The sequence below is a fragment of the Acomys minous genome (assembly GCF_964271855.1).
Source record: "Acomys minous genome assembly, chromosome: 2".
Lineage (NCBI taxonomy): Eukaryota > Metazoa > Chordata > Mammalia > Rodentia > Muridae > Acomys > Acomys minous.
Genome location: NC_140484.1, coordinates 3653635 through 3676924, shown reverse-complemented (window position 1 = coordinate 3676924; position 23290 = coordinate 3653635). Strand labels below are relative to the sequence as shown.

The following is a 23290-nucleotide window of genomic DNA, read 5'->3' as shown; positions in this document are numbered from 1 at the left end:
GTGTCTGTATGTGTCTATGTGTCTGTATGCACGTGTGTACATGCACATGCTAGTGCTACCATGCCTGCTCATCACAGGCTCTGGGAATGTGGACATAGTGTTTACATGGCAAATGCTTTACCCACTGAGCTCTTATTTCTAGTCCTGGGATGTTTTTGTTTTTGTTTTTAGCCGTGGGATTTTTAAAAAGCAGGACCATTTTGTTAACTGTGTACTTTTGAATGAAAACACGGTTTATTCAGTAGTTGTGAAATGAAGACACTGAGGGTTGCTGGGAAGATGGCTCAGTAGTGCAGCACACAGCATAGAGTACCAGGCATGGTGGCATGGGCCTGTGCCCCATTGCTGGAGGGCAGAGACGTGTAGATCCAGGAGCTGGTTACCCAGTGTAGGATGAATGTTGAGCTCCAGGTTCAGTGAGGGGGGTATTCATGGACGATATTCCACTATCAACCTGTGCCAACACACACACACACACACACGTATGTCAACCTCTGTGTCCACACACATGCATATGCCCCCCACATCCCAACATAGACTTACACACTCACACACACACATGCACATGCTCCCCCACATCCCCACATAGACTTACACACTCACACACACACATGCACATGCTCCCCCACATCCCCACATAGACTTACACACTCACACACACACATGCACATGCTCCCCCACATCCCCACATAGACTTACACACTCACACACACACATGCACATGCTCCCCCACATCCCCACATAGACTTACACACTCACACACACATGCACATGCTTCCCCACATCCCCACATAGACTTATACACTCACACATGCACATGCTCCCCCACATCCCCACATAGACTTACACACTCACACACACATGCACATGCCCCCCCCACCTCCCCACATAGACTTACACACTCACACACACACATGCACATGCTCCCCCACATCCCCACATAGACTTACACACTCACACACACACATGCACATGCTCCCCCACATCCCCACATAGACTTACACACTCACACACACATGCACATGCTCCCCCACATCCCCACATAGACTTACACACTCACACACACATGCACATGCTTCCCCACATCCCCACATAGACTTACACACTCACACACACATGCACATGCCCCCCCCACCTCCCCACATAGACTTACACACTCACACACACATGCACATGCTCCCCCACATTCCCACATAGACTTACACACTCACACACACACATGCACATGCTCCCCCACATCCCACACAGACTTACACACTCACACACACACATGCACATGCTCCCCCACATCCCCACATAGACTTACACACTCACACACACATGCACATGCTTCCCCACATCCCCACATAGACTTATACACTCACACATGCACATGCTCCCCTACATCCCCACATAGACTTACACACTCACACACACATGCACAGGCTCCCGCACATCCCCACGTAGACTTACACACTCACACACACACATGCACAGGCTCCCCCACATCCCCACATAGACTTACACACTCACACACACATGCACATGCTTCCCCACATCCCCACATAGACTTATACACTCACACATGCACATGCTCCCCCACATCCCCACATAGACTTACACACTCACACACACATGCACAGGCTCCCCCACATCCCCACGTAGACTTACACACTCACACACACACATGCACAGGCTCCCCCACATCCCCACATAGACTTACACACTCACACACACACATGCACATGCTCCCCCACATCCCCACATAGACTTACACACTCACACACACATGCACATGCTTCCCCACATCCCCACATAGACTTACACACTCACACACACATGCACATGCTCCCCCACATCCCCACATAGACTTACACACTCACACACACACATGCACATGCTCCCCCACATCCCCACATAGACTTACACACTCACACACACACATGCACATGCTCCCCCACATCCCCACATAGACTTACACACTCACACACACACATGCACATGCTCCCCCACATCCCCACATAGACTTACACACTCACACACACACATGCACATGCTCCCCCACATCCCCACATAGACTTACACACTCACACACACATGCACAGGCTCCCCCACATCCCACATAGACTTACACACTCACACATGCACATGCTTCCCCACATCCCCACATAGACTTACACACTCACACACACATGCACATGCCCTTCCACGTCCTCATAGACTTACACACTCACACACACATGCACATGCTTCCCCACATCCCCACATAGACTTACACACTCACACACACACATGCACATGCCCCCCCACATCCCCACATAGACTTACACACTCACACACACACATGCACAGGCTCCCCCACATCCCCACATAGACTTACACACTCACACATGCACATGCTTCCCCACATCCCCACATAGACTTACACACTCACACACACACATGCACATGCCCCTCCACATCCCCACATAGACTTACACACTCACACACACACATGCACAGGCTCCCCCACATAGACTTACACACTCACACATGCACAGGATCCCCCACATCCCCACATAGACTTACACACTCACACATGCACATGCTTTCCCACATCCCCACATAGACTTACACACTCACACACACACATGCACATGCCCCCCACATCCCCACATAGACTTACACACTCACACACACATGCACAGGCTCCCCCACATCCCCACATAGACTTACACACTCACACATGCACAGGCTCCCCCACATCCCCACATAGACTTACACACTCACACATGCACATGCTTCCCCACATCCCCACATAGACTTACACACTCACACACACACATGCACATGCCCCCCCACGTCCTCACATAGACTTACACACTCACACACACACATGCACAGGCTCTCCCACATCCCCACATAGACTTACACACTCACACACACATGCACATGCTTCCCCACATCCCCACATAGACTTACACACTCACACACACACATGCACATGCCCCCCCACATCCCCACATAGACTTACACACTCACACACACACATGCACAGGCTCCCCCACATCCCCACATAGACTTACACACTCACACACACATGCACATGCTCCCCCACATCCCCACATAGACTTACACACTCACACACACATGCACATGCTTCCCCACATCCCCACATAGACTTACACACTCACACACACATGCACATGCTCCCCCACATCCCCACATAGACTTACACACTCACACACACACATGCACATGCTCCCCCACATCCCCACATAGACTTACACACTCACACACACACATGCACATGCTCCCCCACATCCCCACATAGACTTACACACTCACACACACATGCACATGCTCCCCCACATCCCCACATAGACTTACACACTCACACACACACATGCACATGCTCCCCCACATCCCCACATAGACTTACACACTCACACATACATGCACAGGCTCCCCCACATCCCACATAGACTTACACACTCACACATGCACATGCTTCTCCACATCCCCACATAGACTTACACACTCACACACACATGCACATGCCCTTCCACGTCCTCATAGACTTACACACTCACACACACATGCACATGCTTCCCCACATCCCCACATAGACTTACACACTCACACACACACATGCACATGCCCCCCCACATCCCCACATAGACTTACACACTCACACACACACATGCACATGCTCCCCCACATCCCCACATAGACTTACACACTCACACACACACATGCACATGCTCCCCCACATCCCCACATAGACTTACACACTCACACACACACATGCACATGCTCCCCCACATCCCCACATAGACTTACACACTCACACACACACATGCACAGGCTCCCCCACATCCCCACATAGACTTACACACTCACACACACACATGCATAGGCTCCCCCACATCCCCACATAGACTTACACACTCACACACACACATGCACAGGCTCCCCCACATCCCCACATAGACTTACACACTCACACACACACATGCACAGGCTCCCCCACATCCCCACATAGACTTACACACTCACACACACACATGCACATGCCCCCCCACATCCCCACATAGACTTACACACTCACACACACACATGCACAGGCTCCCCCACATCCCCACATAGACTTACACACTCACACATGCACATGCTTCACCACATCCCCACATAGACTTACACACTCACACACACACATGCACATGCCCCCCCACATCCCCACATAGACTTACACACTCACACACACACATGCACAGGCTCCCCTACATCCCCACATAGACTTACACACTCACACATGCACATGCTTCCCCACATCCCCACATAGACTTACACACTCACACATGCACATGCTTCCCCACATCCCCACATAGACTTACACACTCACACACACATGCACATGCTCCCCCACATCCCCACATAGACTTACACACTCACACACACATGCACAGGCTCCCCCACATCCCCACATAGACTTACACACTCACACACACATGCACATGCTCCCCCATATCCCCACATAGACTTACACACTCACACACACATGCACAGGCTCCCCTACATCCCCACATAGACTTACACACTCACACATGCACATGCTTCCCCACATCCCCACATAGACTTACACACTCACACACACATGCACATGCTCCCCCATATCCCCACATAGACTTACACACTCACACACACATGCACAGGCTCCCCCACATCCCCACATAGACTTACACACTCACACACACACGCACAGGCTCCCCCACATCCCCACATAGACTTACACACTCACACACACATGCACAGGCTCCCCTACATCCCCACATAGACTTACACACTCACACATGCACATGCTTCCCCACATCCCCACATAGACTTACACACTCACACACACATGCACATGCTCCCCCACATCCCCACATAGACTTACACACTCACACACACATGCACATGCTCCCCCATATCCCCACATAGACTTACACACTCACACACACATGCACAGGCTCCCCTACATCCCCACATAGACTTACACACTCACACATGCACATGCTCCCCCACATCCCCACATAGACTTACACACTCACACACACATGCACATGCTCCCCCATATCCCCACATAGACTTACACACTCACACACACATGCACAGGCTCCCCCACATCCCCACATAGACTTACACACTCACACACACACGCACAGGCTCCCCCACATCCCCACATAGACTTACACACTCACACACACATGCACAGGCTCCCCTACATCCCCACATAGAGTTACACACTCACACATGCACATGCTTCCCCACATCCCCACATAGACTTACACACTCACACACACATGCACAGGCTCCCCCACATCCCCACATAGACTTACACACTCACACACACATGCACATGCTCCCCCATATCCCCACATAGACTTACACACTCACACACACATGCACAGGCTCCCCTACATCCCCACATAGACTTACACACTCACACATGCACATGCTTCCCCACATCCCCACATAGACTTACACACTCACACACACATGCACATGCTCCCCCATATCCCCACATAGACTTACACACTCACACACACATGCACAGGCTCCCCCACATCCCCACATAGACTTACACACTCACACACACACGCACACACACACACACACACACCACAAGTGAAGACAGCAAGGAGTAGCCTTGACTAAACACAGAGTCCTTTTGTAGGCTCTTGGGAGGGGAGGAAGGAGAGAAGGAGGAAGTAGAAGGGACCACTGACGAGAGAGCCAGGACGTCCAGGCTGCAGCCCGCACAGCTGGCCCTCCCATGTACATGTAGCTGACACATTCCTGCCCAAAATGGTGTTAAGCGGAAGTTGTCATTTATGAGTGGATTGAGACATCGTTCTCAAACGTTGTCACGCAGCGTTTGCAGTCTGCTTCTGATACGAGATTTTGCCAGTTGCTTTAATTGTTTCTTAACTATAAAATGTAAATAATTCCAGTTCAGTAGAGGAGTGAGGGTTATACTTATTTTATATTTTATATTTTACATAAATATACTTACATTTATATATTTAGTGTTTTCTAAAAGTTTTGCAATAAACATATCACTTTTGTGTCAGTAACAAAAGACATTTTACACTAATAGCTTTCTCAGGCTTCTCGCCCCCCAAAAGCTCAAATTAGCTGAGGTCACTGAAACATTTGCTGCCCACCCGTCCAGTCTCTCCACAGCATCACGAGCACGTGCAGTGCTCTGTGTTACTGAGGGAGCTCGCTTGTGAATTCCAGGCATGTGTCCAGAGAAGTGATGACTGAAGATGAAAACACATCTGGGTCAGGCCTTATGTGGTAGGAACCGTTTTGGTGTTCTGCTAGAAAAGCTGCTTGTCACTCAGCGAACTCAGGGGCCTCAGGTGACTGCAGCGTTTATAGAACATCCCAGGTGCATCTCGTCACAGAAACCTAATTTTGTGTTTCACAGAATTTTGGATCAGGCATAGATGTCTTGCTTTTCTTCCAGTTTTATGTTACGTATTTATTAAAATAAAAGTCGTTTTATTTTGACCCCTGTGTTGATGACCACATTTTTGTTAGGAAACAATTAGTAGCTACTCTGTGTCCTGCCGTGATAATATACATGACAAAAGTGTCTTCCTTTCCCTGGGCTCCAGGTTCAGGGCTCCTGGCTTTGGTCCATTATGGTGGGCAGGCGGGAGCAAGGCCCCTCCCACACTGTGTGAGGAAGTGGAGAGTGGCGCCTGCTTGTGCCCTGTGCCCTGTGCCCTGAGCCCTGTGCCCTGAGCCCTGAGCCCTGTGCCCTGTGCCCTGAGCCCTGTGCCCTGTGCCCTGAGCCCTGTGCCCTGAGCCCTGTGCCCTGTGCCCTGAGCCCTGAGCCCTGAGCCCTGTGCCCTGTGCCCTGTGCCCTGAGCCCTGTGCCCTGTGCCCTGAGCCCTGAGCCCTGTGCCCTGTGCCCTGTGCCCTGAGCCCTGTGCCCTGTGCCCTGAGCCCTGTGCCCTGTGCCCTGAGCCCTGTGCCCTGAGCCCTGAGCCCTGAGCCCTGTGCCCTGTGCCCTGTGCCCTGAGCCCTGTGCCCTGTGCCCTGAGCCCTGAGCCCTGTGCCCTGTGCCCTGAGCCCTGTGCCCTGAGCCCTGTGCCCTGAGCCCTGTGCCCTGTGCCCTGTGCCCTGAGCCCTGTGCCCTGAGCCCTGTGCCCTGAGCCCTGTGCCCTGTGCCCTGTGCCCTGAGCCCTGTGCCCTGTGCCCTGTGCCCTGTGCCCTGTGCCCTGAGCCCTGTGCCCTGAGCCCTGTGCCCTGTGCCCTGTGCCCTGTGCCCTGAGCCCTGTGCCCTGTGCCCTGTGCCCTGTGCCCTGAGCCCTGTGCCCTGTGCCCTGTGCCCTGAGCCCTGTGCCCTGTGCCCTGTGCCCTGTGCCCTGAGCCCTGTGCCCTGAGCCCTGTGCCCTGTGCCCTGTGCCCTGAGCCCTGTGCCCTGAGCCCTGTGCCCTGTGCCCTGTGCCCTGTGCCCTGAGCCCTGTGCCCTGTGCCCTGAGCCCTGTGCCCTGTGCCCTGTGCCCTGAGCCCTGTGCCCTGTGCCCTGTGCCCTGAGCCCTGTGCCCTGTGCCCTGTGCCCTGAGCCCTGTGCCCTGTGCCCTGTGCCCTGTGCCCTGAGCCCTGTGCCCTGAGCCCTGTGCCCTGTGCCCTGTGCCCTGAGCCCTGTGCCCTGTGCCCTGTGCCCTGAGCCCTGTGCCCTGTGCCCTGTGCCCTGTGCCCTGTGCCCTGAGCCCTGTGCCCTGTGCCCTGTGCCCTGAGCCCTGTGCCCTGTGCCCTGAGCCCTGTGCCCTGAGCCCTGTGCCCTGTGCCCTGTGCCCTGAGCCCTGTGCCCTGTGCCCTGTGCCCTGAGCCCTGTGCCCTGTGCCCTGTGCCCTGTGCCCTGAGCCCTGTGCCCTGAGCCCTGTGCCCTGTGCCCTGAGCCCTGTGCCCTGTGCCCTGAGCCCTGTGCCCTGTGCCCTGAGCCCTGAGCCCTGAGCCCTGAGCCCTGAGCCCTGTGCCCTGTGCCCTGAGCCCTGTGCCCTGTGCCCTGAGCCCTGTGCCCTGTGCCCTGTGCCCTGAGCCCTGAGCCCTGTGCCCTGTGCCCTGTGCCCTGTGCCCTGAGCCCTGTGCCCTGTGCCCTGTGCCCTGTGCCCTGAGCCCTGTGCCCTGTGCCCTGTGCCCTGTGCCCTGTGCCCTGTGCCCTGAGCCCTGTGCCCTGTGCCCTGTGCCCTGAGCCCTGAGCCCTGTGCCCTGTGCCCTGTGCCCTGTGCCCTGTGCCCTGAGCCCTGAGCCCTGTGCCCTGTGCCCTGTGCCCTGAGCCCTGTGCCCTGTGCCCTGAGCCCTGAGCCCTGTGCCCTGAGCCCTGAGCCCTGTGCCCTGTGCCCTGTGCCCTGAGCCCTGAGCCCTGTGCCCTGTGCCCTGTGCCCTGAGCCCTGTGCCCTGTGCCCTGTGCCCTGTGCCCTGAGCCCTGTGCCCTGTGCCCTGAGCCCTGAGCCCTGTGCCCTGTGCCCTGAGCCCTGAGCCCTGTGCCCTGTGCCCTGTGCCCTGTGCCCTGAGCCCTGTGCCCTGTGCCCTGAGCCCTGAGCCCTGTGCCCTGTGCCCTGTGCCCTGAGCCCTGAGCCCTGAGCCCTGTGCCCTGAGCCCTGAGCCCTGTGCCCTGTGCCCTGTGCCCTGTGCCCTGAGCCCTGAGCCCTGACCCCTGTGCCCTGAGCCCTTACTGGGCTTTGTATTGCCTGTGGTCTTTTTTCTCTGGAACCCTGAGTCTTTTTTTTTCTTTCTTCACTGCTGTTTTGAGGTTATGTGTATAATGTGTGTGAAAAGCATCTAGATTTTCTTTACAGTTCCCATTGTGCCGGGCACTTCACGTGGCATCAAGCCCTGTCTCTGAATTTCAGGCCTGGTAGATTGCGTATTCTGTACACACCTGAAGTCAATTTCATCCAAACAAGTTCTGTTGGGAATCTTGAATACAGTTAATTTTTCTTTTCTTTTTTCTTTCTTTCTTTCTGTTTTTAATTCCTGTAATTTCTCACACTGTAGAGAAAAACAACAATGATCAGAAAGAAAAAGCTTTTTCTTTAAAGAAAAAAGGGGTGGGGTGGGGTGACGATTTTTTCCAGACAGAAATTTCACACATTGAAGGATTTTGGGTGTAGACAAATGTGGATTCAAAAATAGTTCACAAGCCAGGTGTGTGGTGGCACACACTTTTAAACCCCGCGTTCCAAGCAGGAGGCAGAGACCGTGGATATCAAGGCCAGCGTGGTCTACATAGAACGTACCAGGCCAACCAGGCCTACACGATGAGGCCATGTTTCAGGAAGAAAAAAAAAAAAAGATTGGAATCCATGTAGAAGTGGGTCTGCATAAAATGTAATTTACATAAAATTACTCTGGGAGACTGGACAGATGGCTGGTGTGTGATGTGCAGACGCTGGGCAGCACATGTGGTTGAAGTTCCCGGTCTGATGAAGTTCCGGGGAGCTGCCTTAGCAAGCTTTCTAGATGAGGACGAGAGCTGACTGCTTTGCAGATGCCTTGGAGACCAAGCGCGCAAATGAGGAGTTGACCTGTGGTGAAACTGGGCTCTTATTAGCCTGGTGCAGGTACGAGGCTAGCCCGCATCTACAAGGAGGCATGCCACAGTGGCCTCTCGGGCAAAGCTGGCACAATTGGAGCCGTGTCATTGGCTGCAGTTCACACGCTGGATGTGCTCAGGAGGTGACGGTTCCCCAGGAATGCTATGTTGTAGCAGCAGCCGTGGCACTCCCGTGACGGTCGGCCAGGCTTTAAGATTTCGGCATCTGTTCAGTCTTCAGAGGCCAGTTCAGTGTGTTCCTTTCTGTGCCCTCTTAATCCTGAGATATTTCTAAGAATATGTTGAGATGTGAAGGTGACACTGAGGAGCTGTGGAGAGCTTTTCCTTTCACAATGAAGACATTCAAACATGGTTTTAGTCTCTAAGTTTTTGCTTTGTTTATTTTTTTCAAGACATAGCTTCCTCTGTATCCTTGGCTGTTCTGGACTCGCTTTGTAGACCAGGCTAGCCTTGAACTCCCAGAGATCTGCCTGCCTCTGCCTCCTGAGTGCTGGGATTAAAGGCATGTGCCATCGGTTTCTAATTAAAAAAAAAAAAAGTTCTTCATCCTAAGTAATATGCCCTCCCCCAAGCCTTTTTTTGGTGGGGGTGCAGTCTTGAATTGTGAACTTCCAAGGCAAGCTTGAGATGACTGGAGGGGACAGCGGTTCCAGCCAGAAGTCACAAGTCCCAAAGAGCACAAAGTTCAGTGGAATTTCTGCAGGGTTTCCATTTGCATGCTGTAATAAATGTATGAATACTGACAGAGTTCGCAGCTCCCATGTATCCATCCAGGAGTGTAAATACCTCCAAAGCCCAGTTCTATGTCCAGTGTAGGTGAGTGGGAAGTAGACCCCACGGGAGGACGCTCAGCTGTGTGTGGTCCCCGTGTCATCTTGCTGGCGGTGAGCTGGAGGTTTGGTTGGTCTGAATGGCTTTTCCATGTGGCTTACAGGTACCTGAGTGATGCCAGTCTGAGGGAAAGTGAGAACAGCCATCTTGTGGGCAGTCAGTTTGCCAGTGTAGCCAGGGAGTCCTGAGACGCTCTCGGCAGCTCCGTTGAAATTAACCATGTTAATTATTTTGCCTTTTAAAAAAAATTTGCAATCTTAGAGTAAAACAAACAAAACCAGAATTTCTCCCAGATGTGCACTGTGATGGGGTAGAATGTATGGGCTCACTTTAAACGTCTGATAGAGGAAGTGTTGAAAGATACACTATGCATATTTGAAGTGATCACAGCAGGACTGGAAAAGTGGCTCAGTGATTAAGGACATTTGTTCCACATGTAGCAGACCCATGTGCTGGCTCACAAGCATGTGTAAGTCCAGTTCCAGGGCATCTGACTTCTGCTGGCAGCAGCACTCCTGTGGTGCGTGTAAATATGTGCATACAAAACACTTGTGCATATAAAATACAAATAAATCTTAATTAAAAATTTGTTGGGGCTTTTCAGTAAGTTCTAAAGTACAAGTAGGGGTTCTGAACCCAAAATGTAGACCTCAGGCCACCTAAAAAGAACCCACATATCAGGGGGGATACAGGAGGGCCCCGTGTTCTTTGTGAGCTTCCAGCTATAGCCTAAATATCTGAAGTTAGGACAGAACTGTGGAGACTCGCACTCACAGACCCTCGTCAGGCCTGTGTGTAGCTCCGCCAGCCTGGGGTAAGCTGACGCCGTCTCTGTCCGGTAGGGAACACCAGAGCAGCAGCGCCTGCTGACCGTTATAACTTGGGGAAGGATGGACCAATTGATGAGACACGGCAAACAGTGCATGTGTGCGGGCAGTCTGTGCTGAGCACCATGCGTGAGAGCCCAGGAAGATGAGCCACGGAGAGTGGCCCTTGTCAGGCTAGTCACACCAGGCCCCTTCCCGTCAGCGGAGTTGTCCTCAGTGTCCTTCCTCTTCACACAGTGACTCCCTAGAGCTGTGGGGTCACTGTGGCCTGTTCAGTTTGTGTCTGGGAATTTCACGCGCACCGAGGACAGTACCTCGTCCTTTCATGGTTCTTAGGGAATCTGCATTTGAGACAGCCGCCCACCCATTTTATGTATGCAATTTATATTGATTACCTACTGTTGTCCATCTTTTGGAGGTGAGGGTCTGGAAGCTCCAGGGCATGGGAAATTAACAGGGTGCTTTGAGAAGTGAAAGGGTTTGGTGTTTACTGAAGAGAAGAAAATTGAGGTTGTCCACTTGGCTTGTTCCAAGGACATCCAGAGCTAGAAGCCACAATGGACGTTGGACACTTGGCAAGCATAAGGCACCCATTTCAAACAGGTTATATAGCGGTCTACTGTGGGTACAGTCAAAGGCACAGCGTGTAACACATCATCACGATCTTCTTAATATAGACAGTGTGTCGCCCCACCCCCGCCCCACCTCGTGTTTGTGCAGGTCTGCATGCAGGCGGAAGCCTGCGGTCATCCTTGGGTGCCCTTCCTCAGGAGCCACTCACCTTGGTTTTTGAGAACCCAGCGCTTGCTGACTAGGTTAGCCTGGCTGGCCAGTGAGCCCTAGGGGTCCGCTTGTCTCTGCTTATAGCACTGGCCTTTATGTGTGTTCTTGGTTCTCCCAGTGTAGCAGGCACTGAGCTGTCTCCCTAGTCTGCTTTGCTGCCCACAAGAACTCTGTGTTACTGTGTGAGTCACTCTGGCCAGTGCTACCTCAGATCCACTCTCTGTTTTTGTGCGGTAGCGATTGCTCTCCGCTGTTGACTGGGAACAGGGTTGTCACTTTAAATCCTCAGCTTCTTCTCAGGAGGCACTTATTATTTTCCCTACTTTAAGACGAGCTGATTCTAGAGCAATTAAGATGTACTTAAGCACCTCGCCATCTGTGATGGAGCTGTGATTGCCTCCCCACCAGCTTGACTCTGAGCTTCTCCTGACCCTCATCCTCCTGTTCCGTCTCCAAGGGACGGCGACTTGAGGTTGACTGCCGCGAGCTACAGAAGCCACCAGTCCCAGGTGGTGCGACTGTGTGGGGAGCTGTAAGAAGCTGAATCTTGCCAGTCCTAATGCAATGTTTAAATGAAATGATTCAAATGCATTGGAGACCCCCCTGCCCATTTCATTTTTGATAAGAAATATGATAGGAAGGCAGCTTCATCAAAGGCCTTTTGCTGTGGTGTCTGTGCATACTTGTGGAAGCTATAATTTTTAATATTCTTTTTCATTTTTAGTCCCTTTACTAGCACAGGTTTATCATTATTAATTTGCATTTTTACACAGTACTTTGAGGTTCTGTCCCCAGACAGGGTGTCACTAATGTAGCCTACCTGGGGCTCACTAAGCAGCCGTGGCTGGCCTCAAACTCACAGACATGGGACTGCCACTGCCTCCCAAGTGCTGGGATGGAAGGGTACAGCACTATACCTGGCCAGAGTGTCACCTTAAGAGTCACATAAGTGAAGGTTCATTTCTCCAGGACATTATAGTCCTTTCACCTTTCTCAGCACATCATGTGAGGCCCCCAAGAGAAGAGCTGTGGAAAGCATGCACCGTGCCGGTGTGCCCTGAGGGAAGCGGCCCGAGCTCAGCCCTCTTAGTCTGATGAGCACTAATGTCCTTTATGGAGCATGATCAGTTCTGAATAGTTTCCCTTCAGAGAGCTGTAGTGTCAGCTGTCTTTACTGAGGAAACACTGCGTTTAAGATGTCTCTGCTGTATTTGGTGTCTAGCCCAGTGTTGCCCGTTGGTTTCCAATACTTAGCTTTTTAAATGAACAGTCTTGCTACTGAGACTGGTCGTTAGTGCTTCCTGGAGTAGTGTCGCATCATTATGCTTGAAGTCATCTTAATTGTACGCCTGGTAAAATGATTGATCCTTGTGGTGCCCTGTTGTATTGTCACACTGTTCTTGCCACTCTTGGGCATATAATGTCCCCATTCCCTGCAGAGTATTGGTTCCATAGTCCACAGGCCTCGAGCCCTGCTAAAACACGATGTGATGTGTGCATGCGAGTCAGCCCTGCCTCTTACCCCCTATCTCTAGGCTTATGCCACATGGCACCTCCTATGAAGAAAATGTTCTGGAAGCAGATGTTGCTCTGGACCGTTTAGGGGTAATGGCAAGCACATAATCAGCAGAGATCGTTTTATTTTTAGGATATTTGAAATCTATGGTTGGTTGAATGTTTGTGTGTGGGACTCATCAGAGAACAGACTGTGTTTGCAGTTTCCTTAAAAACCAGAGTACCCAGTATAAAAATAGTCCTGAAACTGTGCAATAATACTATACATCTAAGCCCTAAAGCCATTTTAATGGGCTTTGCTTTTCTTTCTCGTGTTGGCTGGTGTTTGTGAATGTTTCTGGCCTCACAAATGCTTCCCACACAATAGAAATGAGCCAGCAAAGCAATTTCAGTGCCTTGTTTCCTTCACTCTGTCTCAGGTTGGCAGTGTTGGTAAGGTGTGCTTTGTTGGAAGGCATGCTGAGCAGCCCTGTGCCACTCATGGCCGCTCTTGTCATTTCCTTTCCTAGAGGTACATCGCCATCGGAGAGCTGGGGAAAGCTACCGACACGCTGGATTCTACCGGGAAGGTAACGGAGGAGAAGCCGTACGGTAAGGAGCCTCTGATGTGCTTTCCCCTACAGTTAAAGGCGGTTCCTGTGATGGCAAATGCGAGCACCTGAGAGACTGATGCAGGGGGATTGCAAGTTCTAGACCAGCCTGGCCACACAGAGACCCTGTCCCCAGGAGAAAAGCCACAGCAGAATCAAAAACCAAGATGTCATTTGATATTTTCGGGTCTCAGAGTCCATTTCTGTAGCTTGAGCAATTTGGAAATCCCTCGTTACATCACAGCATATGAGCCGAGAGTTAGCAAAGGCCTTAAGTGCTTTTCCTGCACGGTGAATGCTAGTGATGGTCAGAGCCACAGCTCGGACTCAGGATGTTTCCCCATGAATAGTAACAGAGCAGGGCTATGGTCACACTGGAGTTGGCCTGTGTCACGCCCCCACATGGCCTTTACAGCAACTTCCCAGCTGTTGGGATGAATGTGCCCGAGTTAGTGCTGGAAAAGTCTCCGTGTGCCTGTGTTCTGGAGTGAATAGAGCCGACAGGGGAGAGCTGGTCCTCTGAAGTAGAGGGAGCTCCCCAGGGCCCACTGTAATTTGCCTGCTATTCTTTCCCCTACCTTAAGAAAGGGGAGATAGATGAACTGGTCTCCTAGCAACTACACAGTGCACAAGCTATTTCTAGTGCAGCAGTTGCCGTGTTGCGGCGAGTTCACCTGCATTGTTATGTCACCGGTTGTGAATCATTTGCAGGCACTCTGGTTTTCCCCCGTGTTTGACATTAGCTCTTCTGGTTTGACTGCAGATAGTGCAGCAGCTGCTTCCCTGTGCTTTTGTGTTGGTTGCACTTACTCCATACTCCATGCTATGCCATAGTAGCCACACAACCTTGTCCTAGTCCCAGTGGCCTCACTTGCCCTGCTAACATCTATGCCACTTAGTATCTTGTTCAGCCAATCAAGTAATATAGTGACAATCACTGATTTATTTCCGCACGTTGGATGCTGAATTATCCTTGGAGTCATTACTGGCGTTGGTGAACACCAGCAGAGCCTCCTTTAGCTGAGGCGTAGCTGTAGTGTTCAGCCAGCGGGTTCTAGGGGGAGATCTGCAAGGCAAGATCCGTGCACGCCAGGGGTGCTTGCGACAGTTGGTGACGCATAGATGTTACTCAGCTGAACATAGCTATGGCTAAGCTGCCCATGTCCTCATCCCCATTTGCCGAGCATGAGCCGGAAGAGGAGCTTCTGGAACTGGTGGAGTAGGGCCGTGTGAAGATGGGCACAGCTGGCGGAGGCTTTCGTTGCCACCTGCCCTGTCCTAGCCAGGGCTGGGAGCATTTCTTAGCCTCTTTGTCATCTCCAAAATAATAATGATTTAGCTTTATATTGTTGCTAAAAGGTGACAGGATGGCGCCCAGACCCGTCATGGGCATGAGGCTGTAGCAGTAGCGGAGGCAGAGCTGACAGGACTGACAGGCAGAGCGTGCTAGGCGTGGAGCCGGAGACATCTGTATCAGAGTTGGGGCTAGTGAGTTAAAGTGCTGCCATTTATTGAGTGGGGTAGGGGGTGGGATATTTGCCTCCCAGCCTTAAGCATTTTGGAATCTTAAAAAACTCTGCCTTGCATTTGCTGATTTGTATCTTTGTGTATACTAAAGAGAGCTCAGGGTTAGAGAGATGACTTGGTGGGTGAAGTGATTGCTGCCCCTGTGTGAGCACATGAGTTCTGATCCCCAGGACTCCTGTGGTGAGAGGGAGGCAGAGACAGGAAAGTCTCCAGAAGCCGTGGGCCAGCTGGCTTGGCATATGCAGCGCCGTGGCAGGCAAGGACGTGAAGTTGTCTTCTGATCTCCACATGTGTGCTGCTGCCACGTGTGCATGGATGGTCACGCACATACATACCCCTCACACACACACGCACACATACCCCCCCACGCACACAAACACTCACATGTGTATGCATACATACTTACTGATTTTTAAAAGTGAAAGAAAGCCTATTGTGTCACTGTGGTGATTTATAAAGACAAAGTACCTTTTCATGCAGCCCCGAATAGAGGCATCTGTCAGACAGTTTCCTGAGCAATGTTTGAGAGCTGCCGGTGACAGCTCCAGACGTTCTTTGCAGATTGGTAGGATTTTTCCATTTCCTTCAGTAAATGATCAAATATTTGCTATCTGATGCCACAGTGGGCACCAAGGACAAGATAAAGGAGCTTCAAATCTACTTTCTGCCTAGTGAGAAACTCTGTTCCCAGTCTGCCGAGGCCAGTATTTCCTGCGCCTTTAGTGGTATCTTGAAGCACTGGACCTGTCTACATACACATATATTTAAAGCCAACATAATGCAGTACATAGACTATAAACAAGGAGCAATTTATAATATACTGATATGCAAACGCAGGCGCTCGGCCCGCAAGGGCTCCAGGAAGTAGCATATATGACCTGCTGGCTGTGATGTGACCCAGGCGTGCTGTCAGCAGCTCAGTGCATGTAAAGCTAGCAGAGCGCTTTGTTTTGAACTGAGATGAGGTTCTAGCGGGCTCCTTATGCTGACATGTGTTTGTATTTAAGCGTCGTCGTTAGGAACTTCTATAGAGTGAGCGACAGATAAACTCACAGTGCAGTTCATTATTGCAAAGCAAACACCCAGGTGAAGGAGCAGGTGTCTGGAGCCCCCCTCCCCTGCCCGTGTGACTCTGCACCCTTCCTCCTTTTCCCAAGGTAGACTCTAACGCCGCGTTCAGGTGAGAGAGAGGTCTACACAGTATGTGTGCTTCTGTGGTTGGATCCCCCTGTGTGCATATATGAGATTTATTCATGGTTTTACTCATAATCGTATCTTGAAGGTTTTTTTTTTTCTTGGTTTTTTTGAGACAGGGTTTCTCTGTGTAGCCTTGGCTGTCCTGGACTCACTTTGTAGACCAGGCTGGCCTCGAACTCACAGCGATCCGCCTGCCTCTGCCTCCCAAGTGCTGGGATTAAAGGCGTGCACCACCACGCCTTATATACCACTTTACCCACACATTTGTAACATACACAACACATTATTTTAAAAAATATTTACATATTTATTTTATTTATATATGTGAGTTCCTGCTTGTGTGTGTGCATGAATGCGTGCAAGCACCACATGTGGGCATGGGGTACAGGCAGTTGTGAGCTACCATGTGGGTGCTGGGAACCAAACCTAGGTCCTCTGGAACAGTAGTAAGTGCTTTAACCACTGAGCCCTGTGCTATTTGTGTCTGTTTTCACAGGGTGGTGGATCCAGACCCTCCTGCGTGGAGGCAGGCACTGTTGTCACTGAGCCGCTGCTAAGAGACATGTGTTGTTCCCAGCTTGGAATTTCACAAAATAAAACCATGTTGTGCTCATTTCTCTTGTGTCAGACCCTTAAGAGTTGTTAGGTCACAGGGCAGTCATGTGATTAACTCACTGGAAATGGTGAACGAGTTTTCCAGAGTTGCTGTGTTTCCACCACAGTCTGTGAGCTCCATGTGGCTCATGTCGTGTGACAGCGTGTTTTACTTCCTGCATCCCTGTGAGTGGGCAATGGATGCCCTGATACCGTGGTGGTTTTGGCTGGGGTGGGGCAGGGCAGTCCCTTAGCGGATCTGTGAACCTTCAGCTTGGGTGTCACCTACTGCTCTGTCTAGTTAGTTGTCTCACTAGTAAAGAACTCATGTCCCCCTACATGGTCACTCGTGCATGTACACACATACACACACACACACACACACACACACACATACACACACACACACACACTATTTTTAAGCAAGAAAATATTTTTCTATGTTCTAGAAATGTTTTTGCTTTTTGTCTGACATTACATGTGCACTCCATCGCTTTCCCTTTGCGAATATCCAGCTGGCCCTGCTCTCTCTCCCTTATTAACTGTCAGTGACGAAGTGCCTTAGCAGACATGGGCTGGCCTGGAGTCTGCACTGTCACCTCAGTAAGTTGGTCCATCCTTGTCTCAACACCAAAAGATCTGTTATCTTAGAGGGAAAAAGATCTTCCCTTCCCACCTTGTTTATTACAGATTCTTCCCTTTAAAAAATAGCTGTTTTGACAAAGGAAGTCACTTTTTTTTCCCCCTTTTTGATGAAATTTGGTTTGCTTTTAAATCGTGAACAGAAAATGATTTTCGGGAGGTGCTGGGGACTGGCGCGATTGTGCAGTAACCATGGCTGCCCTGGGCTCATGAATGGTACAGGACAGTCTTGTCATGTCCAGAGGACATGAGGTTTCTCTCCAAATTGTTTTATCTTGTTTTCTCCATGTTCAAATGTTTCTGGAGTTGACTCAGGGTGGTCGGCGTGTGCTGTATGTTGGATGTGACAGGTGGAGAGTTAGGATGTTACTTCCGTGTTTATGAGGGATAGTACCTGTGTTTGTTTTTTTCTCCCCACCCCCCACTTTACCCTCTCGAGGTTCTGACTGTGCCCAAGAGTTTAAGGCTGGCGTGACCTTTGTGGCGTTGCAGCAGGACCAGGCCGTCACTGTGGCCTTGCCTCTGAGCTGGGCCCTGGGCCCTGTTTTTGCCCTTTCTACTTCCTGGAAGTATTTGTGTCCAGTTGAAATTACTTCTTTTTTCTAATATTTGGTAGTGCTTACTGGTAACTTCTCTGAGATGTGCTTTTATAAGAAAAGCTTCAACTCAAGAATTTTTAAAGCTCACTGTCTGATACACTAGTGTTCACTTCATCACGCTGTTGTTTCTCCCCATGGACTTGTCTGCTGCGTCTAAAATTGCAAACTTCATAGGTGTAAAGTTGTCCATAATATCCCTCATGATCCTTTTATTTTGACATAGTATTGAACTTTATAAAGTTGTAAGAAAAGAGCAAGGAACTTTCCCCCATCAGCCAAGAGCAAGCTCAGCCAGCATGCCCTGCCCCACGTGGCCCGTGATTATCTTGCTCCACTGAGAGTTAATTTTTGTATATAATCTGTGGACTGGCTCCCAGAGGAGTGCATGCGTGCGTGCACACATGCATGTGCACAGTGGGTATTATATTATTTCAGCATCAGTTTTTGAAAGACTATACATTCTCTACATACCTTTGAGTCTCTGTCAAAGCCAGTTGCCGTGTTTACATGCTGTTATTCTAGATTCTTCATTGTTGCCCTTTTATCTGTTTGCCTGTTTTTATACCAGTTCTGTCTTGATGATGAAAACTTTATAATAAGTATTGAAATCAGAGATTGTTAGTATTCTGACTTATTTTCATTATTTTTTCTTTGCATTTCTATATGAGCTTTTGAGTAGATCTCTCTCTCTCTCTCTCTCTCTCTCTCTCTCTCTCTCTCTCTCTCTGTGTGTGTGTGTGTGTGTGTGTGTGTCCCTGTCTGTTTCACTCTCTCCTCCCTCCTCTCTCTGTATGTCTCTTTCTCTCTGTTTCTGTTTTATCCACCACCACCGCAGACCAGATGTGTGTGCACACTTCTGAGATTTCTACCTTTAGTTGATTCTATTTATCAGTTTGTAGAGAACTGACAATATCGAGTCTCCCAACCCATGACCCAAGATCAGCTCTGTGTTTTGGTCTTTGGTTTTGGCAGCCACACATCATAGTTTTCAGTGTGCTCATTTATTTTCTTGGGCTCTTGGAATGGCTGTTTCCTGTTGTGATGCTCCGGGTGACAGAGTCAGATGCTGACTTCTGACTGCTTACTGTTGCTATATGGAAATGGAGTTGATTTTATATCTTGCGTTGTTCAGCCATATTAAGTGCATCTATACTAACTGCTTTTTGTTTAGATCCTTGTTAGGATGAATACAGACCTTTTCAGACCTCTGCTGGTGCCTCATAGCTTTTTTGAATCTATGCTGAGAGTCTAAGGTGTTCAATAATTCCTTCTGCATGTTAGAATTCAGATCATTGGAAGAACTGTTGACAGTAGCTATGTCTTAATGTTATGCAGAGTCACTGTATGTATGTACGGCTTAGAACTCAACCAGGTTGCAGACATCCTACCACATCTCTCCTTGTGTAGATGCCCCAAATTATGGGCTGTCCCTGATTCCTCACCCACTGACCTGCTCAGTAAAACCCTGATCTTTATCTGGGACTCCTCTGTCTGCCGTTCCAGGCAGAAGCACATTTTAAGGTGTTTGCCTTTTTCTCCTTCTCTCAGAGATTATAGTCCCTGCTGCCTGCTCTGTAGTGGCCAGAGTCAGTGCTTGCGGGAGGTTTGGGTGGCTTAGCAGCTGCAGTGTAGCAAAACTGTCCAGTGGTGCCTTGGTGTGGAGGAGCATTGCACTCAGCTCCACGGTTCTGCTTTTAGCTCTGCAATTCAGGTAACAATTGCTGTGCTGTGTATGTGGAAGGATCGATGCATACTGTAAGCAAGTAGTGACTGCGTAGCTTGTTCATACATATGTTGATTTTATGGGGATGCAGGTGTGTGTGTGTGTGTGTGTGTGTGTGTGTGTGTGTGTGTTTTGCTGGGGATTGAACTCAGGACCCTTTTTCATGTTAGGCAAATGCTTTACCACAGAGCTACAACCCAAGCCTAGAGAATGGTTTTTTTAAGTGCAGTTCAAATGAATGCTTTTACATTGGTGGCTCATTATTTTACTGAACAAGGAATGAAATGTTCGGGTCCCTTTGCACTTGTGCTGCACCTCTCTTCTCTGGGCTCATCACTGGGTTTCCATAACCTTGATGTGGAAATGTTTTTTCTGCATTTTTAAGATCTTATGGTGGTAGCATTGTTTAATTATGGGACAGCTGTTTGATTGGCCAACACTAGGCTTTAGACGCAGTGAGCATGCTTCCCGACTTGCATGTGAGCCACGAGCTCGCTTTCATTATAAAATAACCTGCTCGGTAGGCTTTCTGTCTGGCCGTCCTAACACCGGGTAAATGGCTGGCCTAGGTGACTTTTAAATGCCCTTCAACCTGGAGATTCTATTACGCTGAGCAAATTAAATTTCAGCAAGACCGTCTGGAGTGCCATCTTTATAGTGTGCGTTATCTCAGAAGAAAAACTGTCTTTGTCTTCAAAGCCCAAGATTTTGTAGGTGAGCTAATAGCTCAGCACGCTGTGGGAAAGGGCAGAATGAACAGCACAGACCACAGATGCCTGAGCTGTGAAGGATAGTGGGAAGGCGCAAGTTTCAGGAGTGTGTGTGTGTGTGTGTATGTGTGTGTGTGTGTCTGTGTATGTGAGTGTGTGTCTGTGTGTGTGTATGTGTGTGTGTCTGTGTGTGTGTGTCTGTGTGCATATGTGAGTGTGTGTCTGTGTGTCCATGAAAGAAAGCCACCAAAGTAGAACAAAGGTGAGCATGTCCACAGGGAAGGAGAGCCTGGCAGGAGTGGAGAGCCACTTAGTCTTGTTTTGAATTGCCTGGTTAAGTTAATGCCCGGGAGTAGGAGTTTTGCCAGCTGTGGCATTTTGTTCATCAAGTCCAGCCCAGTGGTAGCATGGGGCACCTAGACTTGGCAAGCTTGGATTAGCATAACTAAGGTGCTACCTGTAATGTCACAGTAGAGTAAGACTTTTGTGGGGAAGTCCTCACCGGACTCTGAGCCGCATCTCTGCAGTGCTGCGGGTGGGGCTGCTGTGTGAGGTCTGCGGTGCTGGAGGCCTGGAGGCTGTCGCTCTTCCTGTCTGAGCCTTGTTTGTGTTTAGCTCAAGGTCACAGTGAGGCTAAGACTGTCTTGCTGGGTACACACAGTATTCCCCGATGTCCTTTAAGTTTTACCATGGTGTTGGAACAAGTCAGCGCATGATATTTTTGTTTTAATATTTTTCAAATAAAATCAAATGTACATTTACCTAAAAAGCTTAAAATTTCTGCAAAATACTAAACACATTGACTATGATCTAAATGAGTTATAGAATATTTCCAAGGCATGGTTGGTTCTTGAAATAGATAGAAAGATTCATCTACAAATATGAAAACCCAAACCCTGGCTTGTGTGTGGGACCTGTCACATCTGCAGGCACAGAGCTGGCATAATGCTGCACCCTTCTGTTGGGTGTGCCAGACAGCGCCTGGAAACGTGCTGCGTGTGAGAAGCCTTACATGTAAGTCTATTCACATCTGCTGGGATCCACCTTTAAAAATGCTTAGTAAGCACGCTGAAGTCCTTGCTGTGTGTTCTGTTTCTGTACTGGTTTGTTTAAGCTGACCAAGAGTGATCATTTAAAAGTGGAGAGAAGACCCCAGAGCAGAGACGGGCGGGGAGACGATCAATAGCCCTGTGTGGAGACAGGTAAATGTGCACATAGGAGATTTATTCCACAGCACAGAGCAGTTTCAGATTCTCTCAAGTGGAACGCAGGGTGCAGCTGTTTCCTCTGCTGTGCAGACACTCAGACACCGAGCCTAGAGAAAGGAAGTGCAGCGGTGCGGGCATCGCCTGCCTGCCCTCTGGTCACTCTGTCTTGATTCCGTAGGGCTGTGCCCGTAGCTAATTCCATATCTTTCTTGGATTTTCTAAATATGCCATTAGAATCACCCAATATGATGCATTATTTTTAAATGGGGAAATAACTGGGTTAGCATGGGAATTGAACTAGGAAATTAAGCTCTATTAAAAAAAATAACAATTTATTTTCATCTCAATATGTATTTCATTCTTTTCAACAAGGTGGCATTTGGCCTACAGGACATACATGGAGCTTTATGATGTTTTTATTCTTTCTGTCTATCATCTATCATCTGTCTGTCATCTATCTATATCTACCTATCATCTATCTATCTATAGCCATCATCTATCTATCTATCTATCTATCTATCTATCTATCTGTCTATCAATCATCTGCCTGTCTGTCTGTCTTTATTTTTTTGCATGTCTAACTACACCACACATGGTGGGATCAGGCCTCGAATAAGAACCCTAGAGAAAGTGAGGGTCCGTGACATGACAGAAAGTGGGCGCACGTTCATCTCTAATTCACATGGCTGTGCTTAGAGCTGGGCCGGTGGCAAACTCAAGTTTTACTTTTTGAAACTCTTTGAGTTTTTATTTTATTTTTTAATTTGTTGCAGTTTTTAGTTTGTTTTGTTTTAACTTTGTATTGATTCTTTGTGAGTTTCACATCATGCACCCCAGCCCCCATCTCTCCTTCTCCCCTGCCTTTGCAGCCTCCCCCCAAAATAAGACACACACACACTAAACAAACAAACAAACAAACCAAAGCACAGGCAACATGTCACCATGGAAGCTGCAGCGTGTCCCACAG

The 23290-nt window shown here is 49.7% G+C and overlaps 1 protein-coding gene across 1 annotated transcript in view; it reads left to right on the top strand.

The window, feature by feature from the left end:
* Positions 1-23290, top strand: part of TRUB1 (TruB pseudouridine synthase family member 1) — a 46351-nt gene that overhangs the window by 14067 nt on the left and 8994 nt on the right. The window contains exon 4 of the mRNA XM_084772171.1: positions 14043-14124. Coding sequence (XP_084628297.1) covers positions 14043-14124 — 82 coding nt within the window. The remainder of the gene's footprint in view (positions 1-14042; positions 14125-23290) is intronic.